Genomic DNA, 20287 nt, shown 5'->3' with positions numbered 1-20287 from the left:
GTGAAACAGAAACATGAGGATGTGAGCTGCATGCTATCACTCGTTTCACCCTCTCTCACTCTCAGCTGCTCTCTCTATCACACGTGGCGTGCTGTGGTGCGGTGCAGCACTCTCAGAGCCAGAGGTTTCATTGACTGCAGTGTGCAGTGAGCGTGTGCAGAAAGTGATCAGTTTCTCCGCAGGCTGGGAAAATAACCTTTCCTGCACATTCGTGTCCTGCGCCTCAGCCTCTGAATAAATCATAAGCCCTTCGTCTCAGCATAAGTGATCCTGTAATGCTTCACTACATCTACATGTCACACGTTGACGTTCACGCCAAGCTGAAGTCCTGTTCTAGGGCTCAGGAGAAAGTGTGACAGAATTACGTGGAGAACGTGGTAGAATAGCAGCGTCCGGTGTGCTAATATAGGTCAGGTCACCTGGAGCCCTGGAAGTGGCTTGTAGGCAGTGTAGTAAGCCATAGGCGAAATTAAGAGCTTGAAACGGTGATAAATATAGGAGTGGGGCATCGGTGCCAAAGAGTGTTACTCTTTCTGTGTGCCAGGACAGGATGAGAACATAGAGATGGGATACAGGACAGCAGCAGGATGGCAGAAGGGCCATCTGTCCCTTCAGCAAAGCAAACAGCGCTCTGAGCTACATGTGCAGAGATCATGAGACTCTTAAACCAGATTCAGAACTATTCTGATGAGCCAGTTGAATAACGGCGGGTCCAATATAGCAATGCTATTATTTCTGAATTTTTTGTTCAATCACAGGTGTTCTTTCAAGGTTTCTTAATAAATATGTAATAATGGGCAATTCCTATACAGTACAATTTTTGTGCAAATTTTTGGAGAAAATGTCTACTAATGTGTCTAAATGCATTACTGAACTAGCTGAAATAAATAATTATCGGTCATTCACACCATTAGGAACCAGAGGCGAAACAACTCACCCCAACCCCTGTCCATTAAAAAAAGTTAATTTTTACTATAGGTAAATTACTTCAAATTATATTTAAAATACAAACAACACGAATAACTTTGTTGCGCATACACACACACACACACACACACACACACACAATTCACACACAACAAGCATTTAAACCAGTGGATCTTAACCAGTGAACCAGGATCAACTAGGAGGGCTCAAGATTACTTATTCTGATTATCAGGATTATCTAATTATTTATACACTAAACGACTGTTTTCTTTGAAAAGCAGGCTTCTTATGGTCTTGAAAAACCTGCATACAGTATATGATATAACCCAAAGTTAAAGTGTGATTTCTAGACCTGAAAAAGTAATGTAAATTAATTAAATAAATAAATAATCTAGTTCTGCTATGCTCTAAAATTTTATTTTATTATCAGTGGTTGAAAACTGTACATAAACCTATACAGATATTCAAAAACAGAGATAGGATGCAAGCTCCTGTTATTATTAACAAAACAGTCTACAATGCAGAAAAGTAGATAGATGCATGCATATAGATGCAACATCATTTTGGTGTTTTAAATGCATTCTAAATTAATCAATGCGTTGAACAGAGAATCAGTATATTATCGGAGTACCAGACCCACAGTTTTTTTGGCACATATGTACTAACAAATTAGTGCCCTATGCAGTTACCTAATGGATTAATTAGGTAATACTAATAAAGTTTAATATAGAATAATTTCTTAAATATATGGCGTGTTGATATTGATGATACAGGTAATTGTATGTGGATTTCTTAAATATAGGGACTTCATTGAGGATATAAGCATGGGTGTGTGTGTGTGTGTGTGTGTGTGTGTGTTGAGCTGGTGGTAAGCTAATGAGGAGCTCCAGTGGTGTCAAGCGGTGTCATGTGGTGTGGTCTTTTTTCTAAAGGTGCTCTCCAGTCATTAAACGCCCAACAGATATCCACCAACATGCCATTTTAAATACAGAGCAATAGCATAAACAACAATTATTATCTTTTATATAGCACATGCTGAATCTTTTAACAAGAACACGACGTGGCTGACAAGAGAAAAAGTGTAAGGCTGCATTATTACTAAGAGGTCCTGATGGAGATAACACAAGGAGGCGTGAGGGAATTGGACATTCAGGTTTGGATTCAAGCCAATAGTTTTATTGCATATCACATTATGTACAAATATGTATCAATGCCTCCACCTTGACAACATGTGGTAGAACGATCTAAAGTAGAGATGCACAAAGCAGGTATCTTGCCTTTGCACTCACCAGGGATCATCCCACACGCTCCAGGATAAGGAGACAGAAATGAGAATAGGGAGGGACAGAGATGCTGAACACAGCAAATGCGCAATTATGTGGATGCCTGGGAGGTTAACACATTGCTTTGTGAAGCTTCATTGCTTTTGTGACCTCAGCTGTCTGACTCTCTAGTACTCAGTGTATACACATGACTATATCACGAATCATCTTTACACATTCTTCTAACTAAAGACTATGGTTCACACTGCCTCAACATTGGATCAGTGTGTTAACCCTGCTGTTTCAAGTCAATCACCTGAGTTATGAATGCCAAGTGACTAGTCATTTGGAGCCACAAGAAAATTACATCATGGTTGACTGATTACCCGATGGCACCACAAGAAGTTATCTACTATAAAAATGCAAATATTTCATTATGTGGTACCGACAAAAACGTTTTTTTTTCCAGATGCCTTTGCATGGCCACCATTGGATTGGACAGTGAACCAGCCTTATAGAGACAGTCCATGCATCGTTTCCTACTCACCCTCATATCGTTCTAAACTTGTATTACTTACTTTCTTATGTGAAATACAAAAGAACATACAGGGAAAGTCAATGGGGTCAAATGTTCTTTTGAACTCTTTGACATTTTCTTGTATGTACAAAAACAGTTTAAACATTCTTTTGAATTATGCAGAAGAAAGTCTTACAGGTTTCAAAAAATTTGAGGGTGAGTTAGTGAATTTTCATTTTAGGGTGTGTGATCCCTTTAAGAGAGAAAGACATTTAGAGCAGTGGCACACTGCTAGAATGGTGCCAGACACTGCTTTTAGACATCTGCAACATTCAGCTGATAGTCCAGAAGGATGAAGGTAATGGATTATATGAAATACATAAACAAAGACATGCTACGTTTGCTGACAAGACTTGAAGAAAATGACAAAATTGTAGACACACATCCTCTCGCACTAAGGCAGTCAGAGACATCCTAATGCATTAAATTGCTTTTACTTTGTCAGGAACATTTGAACTAGACTTTCTGAGGTTTCTGAGCATCTGACTTCGTCATATGTGAATGCGATCAGGAATGGCAGGAGCACACTATAAGACTAAAGCTCACCAGCCTGTGCTCATGTAAAACACAGTTTCATGTTTTCTCATGTTTGTGCACAAAACTAACTGCAAACCATTTGTTTCGAGATCATCAAGAAACATAATTTGAAACACAACACATTAATTAAAGAGCAGAAATTTCAGATATTATATAACATTATATATAGGCTATGTGAGGGACCGAGCAGTCAAAGGCAAGAAAAGCAGGATTTCAAAAAAAATTTATTCAATACAAACAAAGTCACAAATTAAATCACTTAGAAACTAAATGGAAATCAAGCAAATAAAAGACAGGTCTGGGCCCATAAAAATGGTCAACTGAACAGAACCAAACTTAATGATCAAAAGGTAACCAAACAAACAGACAAAGAAAACCGTGACCTCTCAAGCGACGCACGGGGGAAACGTTTATACACAAAGGACTAGTCCATTGCACACACACTCATACATACACACAGAGGATATTACAAACATCACGAAACACCATCAAATAGTTAACTTAAAATAAAGAAATAGATCATAAACAACAAATGAATATACACAAATAATTATAGTAAACAAAAATAGGTTAATGAACAAATAACCCCCAGCTAGTTTACAGGATGGATTGATCCAGTGGAATAAAATGACGGCAACTGACGCCAGCCGGTCCTTTATGAGCACGGACCACCACCGGAAGACAGCGCAGCGCCCAGACTCCGCTCTCCGCTCGTAGGTAACTTAAACTCAAAGAAAATAAATGTTAAAGTATACCGTCAATAACTAGAAAGTGTGCACCCAAACTAGTCATCTCTGGTTGGAAATGAATACAAATTGAAAATAAAACCGTAAAGATGAACCAAATCTGTGTCTGTTGTTATTATGAAATGTAAAAAGTGTGATCTGTAACCAATGTTAAATCAAATACTAATAAGCAAATCAAATTAACATGTACTGAAAAAACAACCAAAAAGGGAAAAAGTATATTATACATATACACATGTGCGTGGATGCGTGTCAGCTACCGGTTTACTGTGTGGCCACTTAATCGGCCATCACAGGTTATTTCACACTAAAACACCATCTACAATGGGTGCATGTGTATCAGCTACGTTCTGAGACTTCTTGTCCCAGACTTAAACCATCAAAGGGCAACAAGCTTCAGTCTTGTAGTGTGGCTTGGCTTAAAGCACAAGCCTGTCAGCCTTTCAAATGCTGCACTTCATTACAAGCAAATGGGCCTGACTTAATGAAATCAGCTGCTTCTGTTTCTGTCACTGGGTATTTACTGACGGTCACGACCGTCACAGCTCTCCAAAGAGAGGCTATTCAGTGTGCATGTTTTTTTTTTTTTTTGCTAACCAACAGCTAAAAAAAAATAATTTTACAAGTTACTTTTAACAAAAAATAAATATCCTATTGTGTAATCTATATTGTTAAAAATATAATGTTCGATTTATTGTAAAAAAAAAAGAAAAAAAAAAAAGGCAAGTTTCGGTATCATGGAGCAGCGTATTAGTGCCTGAATATTTTACAACTTACTTCATACAAAGAGAAAACAACATCAGTGTAACACACATGGCACTAAAACAATGCAATAAATAAAATGTAGTGACAGCAAAAATAAGAACATAGCTTTTTTTTTTTAATACATGCTGAGCATTGTGTCATGCAGTGACTTCTGGAAATGTCCTTTAACTCTTTTTGAATTATTATTTGGCAATTAATAGTTTTTGTTTCCAAAAACCATGCATTTTATAGTAAAATAAAAAACATATATAACTGTTTTTTTTTTACTGTATATGGTAAAGTATTTTAACCAATTAACAAAAACAGTAATTTTTTACTATAAGATTTTGACACAATTTTTTGTAAAAATTACAAACAGTGTTCCTGAAACATTTCGAGTGATACATTTGAATTTACCGGTGTAGTTTAGGTATACAGTGGTGAGACTGTAACAGATGACAGAGATGTGCAGCGACAGCCCTCATCCCACAAAGCTTTGATCCATTAAAACTCCCCTACTGATAGGAGCGAAGGGTAAAAAAGTCACTAATACGGAATACTTTTCTCAAGCTACTTTAATATTTCTAAATCGAGGCATACATTTTCATTCATAGAGAAACCAGGAGATGAGAAGCAATATGTGATGATTCTGGGCTGACAAACACAAAAAAATGAAACATCACACAAACCTAATGCAAGGCTTCAGAAGACATGGAATATATTGTGTAAGTCATATGGACAGACCCCATTCACTTTGTCACTGCATGGAAAAGTGCAGCCAGAACATTCTTCAAAACATCTCCTTTTGTGTTCGATGAAGAAAAAAAACGGTACTAGTTTAGGACATGAGGGAGAGTAAATCTAAAAATATTGTGTGTGTGTGTGTGTACTATATCTTTAGACATCTATCCTTTCCTCTCCTCATGTTACATTGCAAGACAGCTAAGAGAGTTTGTGACTGTTTGCTCACCACTTATTTCTGATTTGTTGTCTTGGCTGTCTCTTAATGTAAATGATTCCTTCTTGTGTATGTGCTCCTCCTAACACTGAACCACACACACACACACACACACACACACACAAACACCTTATAATCGTCACTCCAGAGTGTGTGAAATCGGCTTCAGAGAACAAGGGTGCAGCTATTTTCAGCAGCTGTCATCCTCACAATGGTTTATTTTCATTCTTCTCCATGAATCTATCATGGATAAGACTGAGCTTGGAGACACAGAAGCGAATATCAGTGTACACAAAACACTATAAGTATATATATATATATCCAAAGACCTGTGTATCTACGACATCTTTTGACATCAGACGTTTGAGAAACGATGTAAACAGCAACCCCTGAGCACTTGAGAGCTCATCACTCATCTAAATGTCATTACAGCACAATAATGAGGTAGATGGAGATTCATTGCATTTTCTTCAAATCTGGTGGACTCTAAATCATTCTGAGAGGTGCTGAAATGTGATGAATCCACATGGGTGAAATTCTCAGGTTTAACCTGAAATAAACTACTAGAAAGAAGTGCTAGGAGTCAAATGAGAAGTAGAAGAAGTGCTGACATGGCACCCAGCCTGTAGAAGGATCCCTGGCCTTATATAATATTCATCTGATATCAAGCCATGTGCCTTCAGAGGAGTCCACCTCTCTACAGGGTTTCAGTATTTGAATGCAACAGCTATGTTGACCATGTGACCCCAGAGATCAATGTGGTCAATAGTGTTAAAATCAAAAATGCAACGAGCACATGACATGAACTAATCCTGTGACAAATGACCAGCTACAGTAATCTAAACCATTTCACAGACCATCTTCTACAGATTCCAAACAAAAATGGCGACCACTGGATGAAATCACCAATTCCAATCTGACTAGATAGAATAAGCATATAGTGGCATCAGTTTTAAATAAACCCACCTCTAAATAGTACAGGCTTGGTGGTTACACTTCAATCAGATCCTGATTTGTCTTGACTGCGTGGGCAGTTAGTGGCTAAAATAAGCTTCAAATTGGATCACACTTTATGCTGATATTTATGGCTCTGCAGGTGACCAACTACTTGAAGCTACTGCTTTAAGACTTCAAGTTAGAAATCCAACCAGAAAAGTGCATAGTATTTAGTTCCACAGAAGTGCTTAATTAGGCTTGTCTTGTAGAGTAGCTAGAAGTGGTGCCAGACACTAACAGTTTAAATTTAGGTAATTTTTGCTCTGGCCAGAATGCTGTCAAACTGTGGACTAATGGAGTCTTTATAGAGGCACTCAGGCCTTTCTAATCATTCCTGCTGAACAATTTGCAAAGAGTGGCACTGGGAAATTCAACACACTTTGTGGTGAAAAAATGGCTGCCTGGCTGTCAATCAAATCCTCATCTATGTAATCAAAAAACCACCCACATATTGCTTGATCTAAAATGTGCCCTGGTTTGCGCCGAACAGACCCTAACCCAAGCCATTTTGAAGCACAACGTTCTGCACATATCATAAACAACCTACAGTGAAAGACCTTTATTCTCCCTCTACTGACCCAGAATGCAATGTGTATCCTCTCAAGCCTTATTAGGCTTTATTACCCCACTGTCGTAATTTGGCCAGCTTTAATTTGTTCATGATCAGACCAATGACTAACCCTCGGCACAGTAAGAGCGCCTACCAGGAAACTGGCTATTAACATGTGACACACACATGCACACACAGAGTCATAATCATAGCTATTTCCTTTAACAACCATCTCACTAAACTACTTAAATAGCAGGACTACACAGACTGGATGGGTGACATCTTCTCAGGCTACACATTGTAGTGAAAGGACAACTGCACCTTTAAAGGTGCAAGACCCCGGGTCACCTGATTATTAGTTGTGTAATCTCGGTTTGCACTATATGCTTTCAGATATTCCTTACACTGTCAACGATCGAGAAGGGTGAAAAAAAAAATCAGCTGGACCCCAATGACCAATAGAAATGATCATTTAAAGAATAGAGTTTAATTATTAACCTCTTTATTGAACTATAGCAGAGCAGGCAGTTAGACGCCCATAGGAATTGACGGCAGGGACAGAAGCGGAGGACTGAGATGGTAGTTTAGGAATTCCAATCACCTGATGCAAGAACGACTTGTCGTCTCAAATGACCTTCTTGTCACGTACATCATGTCAACACTGCCTTCCTTTAACGACTGGGCTTAGCAAACGTAAGGTTTAAAAAACTCTCCCTATACGGAGAGTATTCAAAATGTCCTATACTTCTGCTGGCTGGCTATTAGGGCTGCATATTTTAGGGAAAAAAAACAGCATTGCAATTTTTCGGATAAAAAGTGTGGTTACAATTTAAAATATGATTTTTACAAATGTTTGGTGTGCAAAAATGTGATTATATTAATGACTTAATGATTATATGATAACTTATAATTATTAATTATTATGATTAAAACTACAATTATTAACAAAAATTATGATAATAATTATTGTTGTTTTGTTGTTGATGTTGTTGAATAAAAATAATAAATCTTGCAATATTTCACAGTAAAATAAAATAAAAAGAAATGTATTTTACAGTACAGCTGTAAATTTATAATACTAATATTTATAACTTTCCAAAAATTAATTTTTGAAACGTTAAACCATCAAGCTTTTATTTCGGTAGAAATTAATAGACTTTGTTGTGAAAGCTCCTATTTGACAACAACTGGTTTGTAAGTGCTTCTCATGACAAGTTTTAGAGTTTATGTGGAGCAGTGTTTACTGTGAACTGGGACGCGCTGAGACATCGCAAACACTAAATCATGAACCGCTCCAAGAGCAGTGTTTAAAGAACAGTGTCACGTTTCCCTCGGAAGCACGCAACACATATATTTAATTTAAATCACAGTCTTTGTGATTTGATAATCGCACTAAGCCATATCGTGATTTTGGTTTTATTTTGTGCAGCCCTACTTGGTAAACTTCAAGCATAATAAAGGGCAGCTTGTTAATTCCTACCTCTTACCAGAGAGAATCAAAACAAGGTCATTCTCTTAATCTGATAACAATGAAATACTTGTCAATCACTAAGTAAGAAACTTGAATGCTAATTGACTAACAACTTGTCTTCCTTTGGCTTTGCAGCAGAAAATGAAATCCCATTAAGTGATGCCACGTTCAGGCCCAGGGGAAGTGTAATTAAACAAAACACAATATCCACAGCAGGCTCTGGGACGGAGCAGCCAGCGCAGGGTGTCACTGACACAGGTACATAAATCAACAAAGTGCAGTGATGGTTTCAGAACTGAACTCCTGCAGAGGCAAAATATTTGTCAGGGCAGCTGACACGGATCACTGAACATTGCGTAGCAAACCGCGTCGCAGTAATTATGCTCTTGGTAGTGTTTCTGTAGCTGCGAGGTTTATACTTGCTCTTGAGAGCAATAATAAAACTAAACTGCAGGAGTCTGAGGAAAGTTTCACTCCCCCATGTCTGAGATGTGTTATGAATCTATGACCTTGTTAGAAGCAGCTGAAGCCTGTCTAATGTCTGAGAACTCAAATATGTTTTTAAACTAAAAACAATATTCTCCTTTTCAGTCACAAGCTTTTGATTTGCTGAGTCAAACAGCCGAAAGTCATGGCAAAGCAATTCAATACAAACCTACAGACACAGGGACTGTGTGTCTGTCTTCATAGTGTGTGTCTTCATTGTTTATCTCAGACATGTTCACACTCTGTCCAAACCCAGTCTTTTGAAATGAGCCCAAGTAAAATCTCTTTGTTTTCTATGCCACAGGTTACTGTAGCTATATAAAGAACAAATCAAAGAACAAATCATTTTTTGCTTATATTTTAAAAATGCATTTTCAATACATGCAAGAGATTTGCGTTGTCAATGGAGTGAATGATCAACCTAAAAATACACATTTTTAGACATGCTTTTACTCTCTGTAAATTCCAAAGAGTGCACAAAGATCCAAAATTCAAAGAAAATATCCCTCTTGCAAGGATTAAAGGATGCTGTTCAGAAATCTCAAATTTGGAGACTAACATTTTGTCATTTAAAAGAATAATTCACCCAAAAATGTAAAACTTCAGTCATCATTTGCTCATCCTCAATGTTGGTAACTTGGTAATGATTTTAGTGACCAGTAACTTCCATTGCATGGACAAATAAACACCTTTTCACAATTTCTCAAGGCGTGAGTAATGATGGTGAGTAAATGATGGCAGTTTTCATTTTTGGATGAACTATTGCTTTAATTTCAACTGGAGTCAGAGTTTCAGACATACGTTTCCATCTCTGGTTAGTGCATACAAAACAGGGTGAAAATTAAACAACAGAACACACTGACACCAGTTTGAAGATAAATCTTGATGCTAAAATGTGATGTTATGGTGAATTTCCCTACTGTACTTCAAAAGTGCCTCTGTCCATAAATGTCACCAAATGGAGCAGCATATCTTTACAACAACAAATGGCATGGAAATGCATTTCTAAATCCCAAACAATTCCATTCAGACCTGTAATCTAAAATCCTGAACATCCACGTAATCCCACACCTACAAAAACTACGTCCCCTGAATCGAACCATTAGTGTAATGAAAGAATCCAACAAATAAGTAGATCAGTAACACTGGTTATGAACGTGATTAATACAAAGATTATGACTCACCTGAAAATAATACCCAACATACTGTTCTTCAAGTACTTTACAACACGGTGAATACAGATAGGAAAATATTATTACAGATAGGAATATCCTCAGTATTAAAGGCTTCGTTATAACAAAATGGACTAGAGGAACTCACTGAAGAATGCAGAGATGATGAATATTCCAGATTTAGAGAATGTGTGGTAGTGGCCTACATGCACAACACTGAGAGACTGATTGGGTTTTAATCCCCATAAATGCATTGCTGCATAAATCCCATTACAGCCATCACTAGGCCACTGCTGTCATCAGTCATAATATGAAAACTCCAGCACAATGGACCATTTAGGGTCACTCACTCTCCCTCTCTGCCATTTCTTTCTTATCAATTGTTCTTCCTCTTATAATTGAACTTCTTTGTGACCTCAGCATTGATGTAACATTGTAACAAAATGACTAAATTATTCAAATGGCAAATTAACAGTAAAAAGTCAAAGATATCAAAGGTTCAGGGTGAAAACCTTTAGACAAAAATATTGGATTATTGGAACAGCCCACCACTTGCAATATGGAATGTTCTACATATCACACTGTTAAGATGCATCTTAAACAGTAGCTTAAGACAAATCTGACCAGTAATCAGCTTTAAGTAATATGTTGCACAATGTTGTATATTTGTAACTGTATCGTCACTAGCAATCAGTGTTGCCAAGTCTGCGGTTTTCCCACGGAATTGGGAATGGTTTATTTAGTCCGCAGGTTAAAGTGTTCTCATACATGGAATGCGATTTTGATGGAGAGAAATTCTGACAGAATCACAATCAGGCTAGTTTTGAGGTACTTTGGTTCGTAGACCTGGCAACCCTGCTAGTAATATTCTTTATTTGTAGGAACTGCAGAAGCAAAATAACAGTTTCTGTTACTGTTACTGATGTTCATTAATGTGCACTGTCCATTTTAAATTAATGAATACAAAATGTGTTAAATGTTATTTAGGGAAGATTTATCCTAAAATAGGATGTAATAATAATTGAGCTTTACGTTGTATCCTTGAAACTATGAATTTTACAAGGCAGACTGATAAAATCCTGTGTGCCCTTACTTCCAGAAGTTGCACAAAATCAGCCAATCAGATAAGACCAAATAAGATTAAAAAAACACTGTCCAGTTTCGTGAGCAATATGCATCAGGTCCATGTGCCGCTGTCTGAGGCTGAGACTGAGAACTGTGTGGTTGTGACCTTCTGAGCGGATCAATGTGACCTATAATTTATAAATTGCCATCTGAAGCAAAGCTGATTTCCACAGGAACTACGATCTTAGCTTGGATTAATTCCAGCATGAATATGTATCCCACTATAGCTAAAAAAAAAACAGGTAACTATTACACTAGGTTCAGGCAAATTGCCAAAGCGAGGAGAGGCACTTGAAATTTTATGACTGTCCTCCAAAACAAACAAAAACAAGATTTGCATTATTCTTCTCTTTCTTTTCAGGCATGTTTTAAAGCTGCTGTTATGACAAGCACCGGGGTTTTGCGAGGAGCTGGAGATCAAGCTAAAGCGAGAAAGGGACAGCCAATCAGAGAGCACTAATCGTGCTGCTTTCACCAGCCCGGCCGTCATTGACGAGGTGGAGGGCACAGCTATAGAGACAGGCCCGCGACATTCCCAAACATTTCAGAGAGCAAGGCGGAGATGTAGAGTGAAAGCTCTCTAATGCAGATGGAGTCTTGCTCTAGGGCTGCATGCTGAGATTTCTGTCAACGCTGAGGAAACAGTAGCACTGTCCTGAATCACACTGTCCTTACACAGCCTTTACAAACCACTGACTATACAATGCTTCTGGAAGGGCATTGTACAACATCATTTTCTTACTAAATTACATTTTATTTAATATAACAACACTGGTTTTAATCTGAGTACTTAGAGTATACAAGTGGAAATGAACTACTTTTGTTAATGGCTCTTTTTTTTGTAAAAAAAATTATTTTATTCAGCTAATATATATTAAACTGATCAAAAGTGACACTAATAACATGTATAATGTTACAAAAAATATCCATTACAAATAAACTTATTTCTTTTGAACATTCTATTCAAAGAATCCTGAAAAAAAAACAAATCATGATTTCCACAAAAATATTAAGAAGCATGACTGTTTTCGTCTTTGATAAAAAGAAGAGTTTCTTGTGCACCAAATCTTGTCATTTTAGTACTATTTCTGAAGGATTATGTGACTGATGTAATGGTAGATGAAAGTTCAGCTTTGCCATTACAGGAGTAAATTACATTTTAAAAATATATTCTAATAGAAAAGTTATTTTAAATTGTAATAATATTTCACAATATTACTGTATTTGGATTAAAATAAGAGCAGTCTTGTTATTTTCGGTGAACATAAGAGACTTCTTTCAAAAACATTTAAAAATTCTACAGACCCCAAACTTTTGAACGGTATCATATATTTTTTGTACTAAATATCATATTGATACTCAGAACAATAGCACTTTTGCTTCTGTAAAATTGCTTAATTATGTAATACTGTGATACTTATGTAACTAATGTAATATTAATTCAGGAACATAAGGAAATAACTTTTACCTTTTATGTCAAAGTTTCCATTTCCACTCACTTTGTGTGTGAAATGCGGTTGGTAACATCCAAACAACAGGTTCAAACTCTTCTCTTTTATGTTACTGGCACGGTTTAACCTACAGTGCTGAAACATGGCACTGTACATAACATCCCTTTATCCACAAGTCATATTCAGCTATTTAATTTATTTGGGTCCGACAGATCAAGACAGACTTGTTTTTTTCCACCTCCAGTCACAGCATCAGTGGATTTGGATGCTGCAGCAGTCAGGGTGCCGCTATGCCAAGAAGATTAGAGCAGGTGTCAGAGCAGGGCACAAAAAAGCCTTCTGCTGCTTTGTGATTAATGAAGCCTCTCTAAATTATGCTCTGGATGCCTATTGATTTGGCACTGCATCTGGCCTGGAGATAAATTCATCTGCAAGAAAATATGAAAGACTCGCAAGCCCCGCTCAGCCGGTCCAGAGCCTGTGGCATTCATCCTCCGGCTAATTAGCCTGTGCTGTAGTCATGTGCCCTTGGGCATTCAGCGCCACTGGCCTAAATTGTAGTGCAATGGAGGACTGATATTTATCAATCCCTAAATAAGACACATTCGACTGGAAATTCACAACACAGTCAATGTTTCGAAAATATAGCTTGCAATCTTAAGTTTATGTTTTGCCTGTTTTATTAGAGAGATACTGATGATAAACTGGAAATTATTAGAGAGAGAGAGAAGAGGGACGTGATGTGTGTAAATTTCAGGACAGATTCAAACTTGCATCATATTTAGCATGGCTCCAGTGTGTTAAAAGCTTGCACACTTTTGCTGATTTTTTCTAATAGCTACACCAATATAATGCTATCAAAACTGCGATAGTAGTTCTGTAACTTAATGACGAACATCTACAAGTCAAGATTATTATTTAACATGACTGAATCAACTTGACGTCATTGGGGTTAGATCAAGTAAAAATAAACCTTTATGCAACAACTGCACAAATCCACTTTTAACAGTGTAGCTGCTAAGCACACAAAGTGTAAATGACTTAGCATAGTTTCTATGAAAACACAGATGAGCTCAATGACAGCACTGCTCATGCTTATACAGAGAACAGAAAAGCTAAACTTTCACACATTAAATCCAGAGTAACTAACAAGCTAACAAGTGATGGTGAGAATACCAAATTGAATGGAAAGTTTTAATGATGTAGAGGCAGCCACTGCAATGTGTTTCATAATAGCTCAAAACAAATAAGATGAAAGCCAGCATGCTGAGTGAATGAGTCAAGTACAATGCTTTGACAAAGTGTTGCCTAAAAGAAAAAGAAAAATGAATTCCTGTCGGTATTCAATAAAGTCTGCTGTACATTTACTATAAACACTAATAATAAAAAATACATGAGGATATGCTGGAATTATATAATATAATGCTGAGATAGCTGTCTGTCTGTTCATTCTGTGCCTAAAAAGGGGCGAGGAATGGATTTCTTGTTTGCCTCAAGAACAAGGTTTTTCTTTAAGAAGTGAAGAAGAGTTTTTTTTATTACTAATAACTAATGAACAATTTTTTATTTTTCAAAATAAAACAGCAATCACTCATATTTATTTCTGATCAGCACTGCATTATATTAGTAAGTCAATGGAAAAATTAAGTTAACTTGACAAAAAGAATCAAAGAGAACAGATTCTTTGAAAGAATCCAATTGTATGGTAAACTATAACAATATCTATTAGACGTTGCTTTTATTATTTTGCATTTACTTTTATGCAAAACAAATTATTATTAATTTATAGGCTACAAAAGAGGAACAAAAGCAATTTGTCCGTGTGCCAGCAATATTGGTAATATGCCAGGGTTATTTTAGAGGTAATCAGGCTATACTACACTGTGGGATTTCATCAGTTGGAACAAAGGAGCATATTCATGTCGTTGTAAACTGAAATGAAAACCCCTCAGCAGACAGCATGCACATCAATTAATCGAGCGGAGGTTTCTTTGGCAACCCTGTAGCCCCTTTGTCTCCATGGCAATGGTTGGCCAGTTTACATCCCGTTGAAGCGCGGCTGTTTCGGAGACACGCAGAAGCTCATTTTTACGCAATAGGTCATTTGCGCAGTAGCTCCCCCAAACAAACGATTACGCGTCATCACACAGCGCAGATCGTAGCAAATGTGATAAATATTTGAACAGTTACTCAGATCTACCTTAATGGGCAATGAAGGAAAAAGGGAATTTGAATGGGATATTCATTGGTTTTATTGCAGGTTACGTTAAAGCGACAGCCCATAATTCATCTCCGCAGAACAGACTGAATGAAAATCAGGTGGCAGTTTTTTTTGTTTTTGTTTGTTTTTTTGTTATTCAGCAGAGCTGCTAATCATTATGTATGCATTCTCATAAACGCTTTACATTTATCTTTGCCAATTTCCAATATTGCTTTTACGTTTTCACAATTGAACAACAATGCAACGAGTGGGAGATGAATGAGATCACAGTCGCTTTAAACCTGTGAGATGTACTGTGAGTAATCGACACGTTTCAAGACTCTACTTACCCTTTGAAGCATCCTTTTCTTCTTTAGGTTTAGCCACTTTTCCGCTCATAGATCCCAGTTTGGATGAATATATCCCGATTTAGATTAAAACTCGAAATCCTTCAGTCGAGTACACCCACTGTTGCTTTAGGAAATCCTTGGCAAATCCAAAACAAAGGTGCCAGGTGAGGAGATAAGAGCTCTGCAAGAAACGCATTGTAAATAAACAAAAGTGCATGGATTTTTTTTTTTTAATGGATTTTTTTTTTTTAAACATCAAAGGGAAAGTGATGATTCTCGTACCTTCTATCGACATTTATCAACCGCCGTCAATGCAGTTAAACATACAGACTACAGAAGTCGAGTTTACAAAGCGCGTGGTAGTAACAAGTCCGCCAATGTCACAATCAAACGCAGACCTTCGAGCAGTGCTCTTTGTTATCAACAAGGTTATCTCACCTCATCTCTTCCACGGTGTCTCCTACATTAATACACATTGATATAGACAAACGGCTCCCGCATGAAGCTCGAGGTGATGAAAATAAGACGAACCCTCTCGAATGAAGCAAACCGGAGAACAAAAAGCGCGAGGGAAGGAGATCGAGGGGCTTCCACCGAGTGTCAGTCGACGTCAGCTGTGACACACTGGACGCAAGCGCTGATATAACCTGAGGAACCACCTTTTGATAGCTACTGTAACAAGAGATATTCACAAATGTACTAGCCTGTTGCCAGAAACTGGGTCTGATGTAAAACACGCCATGCTAGTGTGAGCAACAGATATTGTGAGTCAAATCCAACATAGCGGTCTACATCGCATGTACAGTATAGATGGAATAAACCACTGCTATCCATAATAAGGGATATTTATAAGATATATAGGCTACACAATAAGATATTTTCAAGAAAATAGGCTACGCTTGGCAATTTTTTTTTATTATTCTATCGATGCTAAAAATTCCAACAATCCCCAACCTCCAAAGCGCATTTTATATTGAATATTGATTGCCCTTATTAGCCTAAAGCTCGAACCCCCATGGAGTCAAAACGAAAGATTGGGGGCTCTTAAAAAGTAGTAGGCTATGGCCTTCATTTTAGGCCAAATAGCATACCCTAATTCGCTATTATCATTCTATAAAATGTAATCTAAAATTGTGTGCTGTTGAAAATAATTGTTAAAATTGCAGATTTAAGCACCATATTTTTTCTCGAAATTTATCACGCTGGAAAAAAAACGCAAGTTATTAATAACAAATCACTCTGAGCACAAATCACTTTTGAGTCCTGATATTGGCCATTAAAAATTCCTTAATAGTTATGTATAGGTCTACATACTTTTTCATTATAAAAGTAGTTTTGTACAGGTAAAAATAAGTTTGCATGTCTTCCTCGATCTATCTTCCACATTCTTTTCAAGTGTGTAGGTCAACAAACTATTTGTGCTCACAAGAGAAACGCATGCTTTTCTCTCTCCATGTGGTACCAATGATAGCCACTAGAGGCATCTGTTTGAAGCGTCCCCGCCTCCACCTCCGCTCCCCAGTTGAACCCCCCGGATAGCCTTCGTATAAGTGGCACCCTGTTTAATGACTAAATTCCTTCTGAAGACACAGTCATGAAACATTAATGTAGCTCTGTTCCGGCTATCCGCCCAAAATACCCTTGATCAAATACACTGGTAATCTTTCTGCAGATTATGACGCGCATATGATATTTGCAGACTTCATTAATAAAGTCCCCGGAGTGGACAATGCACAGTCTTGTCCTAACAATATCCACAAAGGGATAGGCTACTAATGAAGCTCGGGAGTTTACTTTCTAATGTGCAAAAAGTTGGATATCTGCACAATATCTCGAGAAAAACATTAAGATGTTGAAGTTAATTAATTTAAAAACATTAGGCTACACATGTACACGTTACGCTTGTAATATATGCATTTTGAATGTGGAAATATGCTTCCGTGTTGCTATCTAACATGCAAAAAAAAAAAAAAAAAAGGTTTAGGGCACATGTTTGAAGTCCCGTGAAAACGCATCTTCCAGGAATGTTACCGGAGTCGACAAACGAAATAGTCTAATGCCAAGGCGAATATGATTTCGTATTGTCTTAAATGTAGTCCTGAAACAGTCTCTCATTTAAAAGATACTTTAACTTACCTGTTTAAGCGATGAAGGGAGGCATAAACCGATGAATTGCCCTCGTTCGGTCTTCCACTCTAGGTAACTCAACCACGCTTAAATTCTCCACGTATAGGTTAAGCACTTTGTCCGCTTTTAACACCTATTGAACCACAAATGTTTCCCTTTGAAACACTGGTTTTCTCTGCTAATTAGGAGTTGACAGTAAAGCGACATCAGACTGGGTATTTATCACCTGACGGACTGTACTCCTTTGCGGCACTGAGTGGAAGGAAACAGAAGGCGATGGTTTCAAGATCCATACTTGCTATTTTTAGGGACAGTTGGACGCCTTTCAAAGTTTCATTGACCAGACTTTCTTAAGACGCTGTCCAGGGCTTTAAACTGACAGTACTGGGTTTGTAAGGAACCAAATTATACAATAAACAAGGGTTTTAAAAGATTATTTAAATATTCTGAACACTTTAGATCCCACCAGCATGTAACTTTCTGACCTCCCACAAAATATTTAGTCATTTAAAACTAAAACGCATTTCTTAAAACTTCTCTTTTCTTTCAAATGTGCAAATAAATCCTACAAAAGGGGAATTTTACTGAAGGGAGCTAAATAGGAATATTATTTTTGGCAGCTGGATTTCCAGCAGAAGGGAGTTTGTCTCCACAAATAATGATGGCATTTTGAGGTTGCAATCTACAAAGTCACTTTGGAGAATTTAAGAAGATGGCAGGCAAGAAAAGAGGTCATCCAAGAAGCGCTGTTTAAAGTGGTTTATCTGAGTACAGTGTATCTTCTGGGTTTATAGTTTGTCAGGCAAGAGCTCACATCCCAGCATGAGGGAGCTGTAGGCTATTCTAACCTCCCTTTGCCCTTCACTGTTTCTCTGTTGATGCTCAAACATCTTGTTAACATGCAGAGTCTGTCAAATACAGAGCCCAAACAAAAAGCTCTCTCCACATTAGATCTGAGTTGACAGCTAATGCTTGTTTAAACATTTGTTAAAATGGTGATTTATGGTGGACAACGATGTTGACAGTAATGGGTTTTATTGGAGCTGAATGCTTGAATTAGTGCAAAGCGACAGTTATTTACAAAACAGTTAGTGTTGGAAGTCTCTTGTTCTCGCATGGTAATTATTTCCTTTCAAGTCTGTCATCGTCCTCGCTGCTAGTACCACCAGCATTAATGCTGAACACAGCGTGCCTTTTTTTAATAATATGGAACAATCTGGTTTTAATGTACTGAAGAACTACATTTACTAGACAGAAACATTTTTCACTTTGACTCTTTAATATACAGTTTGGACAGTTGGTGGATTTTGGGTTGAGGTGAACAGTATATTGTTTTGGCAGCTCCTTATCTTGACAAGATCCACATGATGTGTGTACTGTACAATAGTGACATGCGTACAGTAATTTTCATGTACATTGTAGCAAGACAGGACTTCAGTGCAGATGAATGGCCTCACATTTATATTCATGAGAACCGAGAGATGCATAAGAAATTTCTGTGCTGGTCTGAAAGCAATAAAGAGAGGTACAGCTTTCCAAATGGTGAATCAATATTTGCCATGTCCAATCGGATGCAAAAGGTCATGTAGGCCATGTGCTACTGATCAATGAAGAATGGGGTCACCAGCTGGATGACATGATGAAAACATCCATCTGAAAAATCTCACTATTCTGCAACTTGCTGTCAGTTAAGAGAAATGTACAAGTCCAGTAATGTTACCAAAAGTTGTTTTGGTAAAGTACCAAATGTTCCACTTCATCATTTTGAATTTCTACTCTGATCATATAACATCATGCATTAAATCAACAGATCACTTATATAACCTTGGTTTGTTGCTATATTTAATGTCCTTAATGATTTGTTAGGGCTGTATTGATTAGTGGTTGACTAATATTGATTTTTCAATGACTGATTATTCAGAGAGCAGATCAATTTAATAATGGTAAATAAGATAACGGACCTAAAATTCCAGACTCACCATACTTTATATAATATTTACTTAGATTGTTCAAATTAAAAATTGTTACTTAAAACAGTTTCTTCTCATATACAGTAAGGTAGATTTACAGAATTCTGAGTGTCCTATGTGTTCAGTCAGGAAGTGCCCTCTACCACATTTCCCAATAGCTCAATCCTAATAGGTCACAAGATTAAGTCAACATAGGTTACATTAGGTGTTTACCTAATTTTAGCTCCGTTGTGACTCTCCAACAGTGTCCATTGAGCCACTCAATCAACCCCTGTAAAATAACAGTAGTTAAGATTCAAGACTATGAATTATTTCACAGTGCTAAGTCAGGGGTGTTGATTTCCAGAGGTGTCCTTGAAATGCTTTTACTGATGAATGGTTGGAACGATAGTATTATGTGGGCAACAATTATCTAAATGTTCATGAAGAAAGGCTCAGCTGTGAACACTCAGTTATGGGCTGACATTAATGGCAGCTTTACTTACAAAGCCAGGACACAGTCATGGTGATTTTCTCTCACTTGTTTTGTGAGGAGGCACACACTTCAAAGTGACTTTGTAGAACACAAGAGTAACTTTTGTAGAAGTTTTTATTTTTTATCAAAGACGTCAAACACACACTTTTTATCATTGTCTTAT

At 37.3% G+C, this 20287-nt stretch overlaps 1 protein-coding gene across 2 annotated transcripts in view; it reads right to left on the bottom strand.

The window, feature by feature from the left end:
* LOC306853150 (fibroblast growth factor 13-like) overlaps positions 1-18036 on the bottom strand; it is a 109168-nt gene extending 91132 nt beyond the window's left edge. Inside the window, exons 1-2 of one of the 2 annotated variants that reach the window (XM_079390350.1) lie at positions 17689-18036; positions 15553-15733 (exon numbers count right to left, since the gene is read on the bottom strand). In XM_079390350.1, coding sequence (XP_079246476.1) covers positions 15553-15601 — 49 coding nt within the window. In that variant the 5' untranslated portion in view covers positions 15602-15733; positions 17689-18036. Of the gene's footprint in view, positions 1-15552; positions 15734-15834; positions 16324-17688 lie in introns of those variants that run through there. The other variant, XM_079390349.1, reaches the window with a different exon arrangement.
* Positions 18037-20287: the final 2251 nt, after the last annotated feature.

This window comes from Barbus barbus (assembly GCF_936440315.1).
Source record: "Barbus barbus genome assembly, chromosome: 33".
NCBI lineage: Eukaryota > Metazoa > Chordata > Actinopteri > Cypriniformes > Cyprinidae > Barbus > Barbus barbus.
Note: the sequence above shows the minus strand (reverse complement) of the source record. Positions and strands in the feature narration are given on the sequence as shown.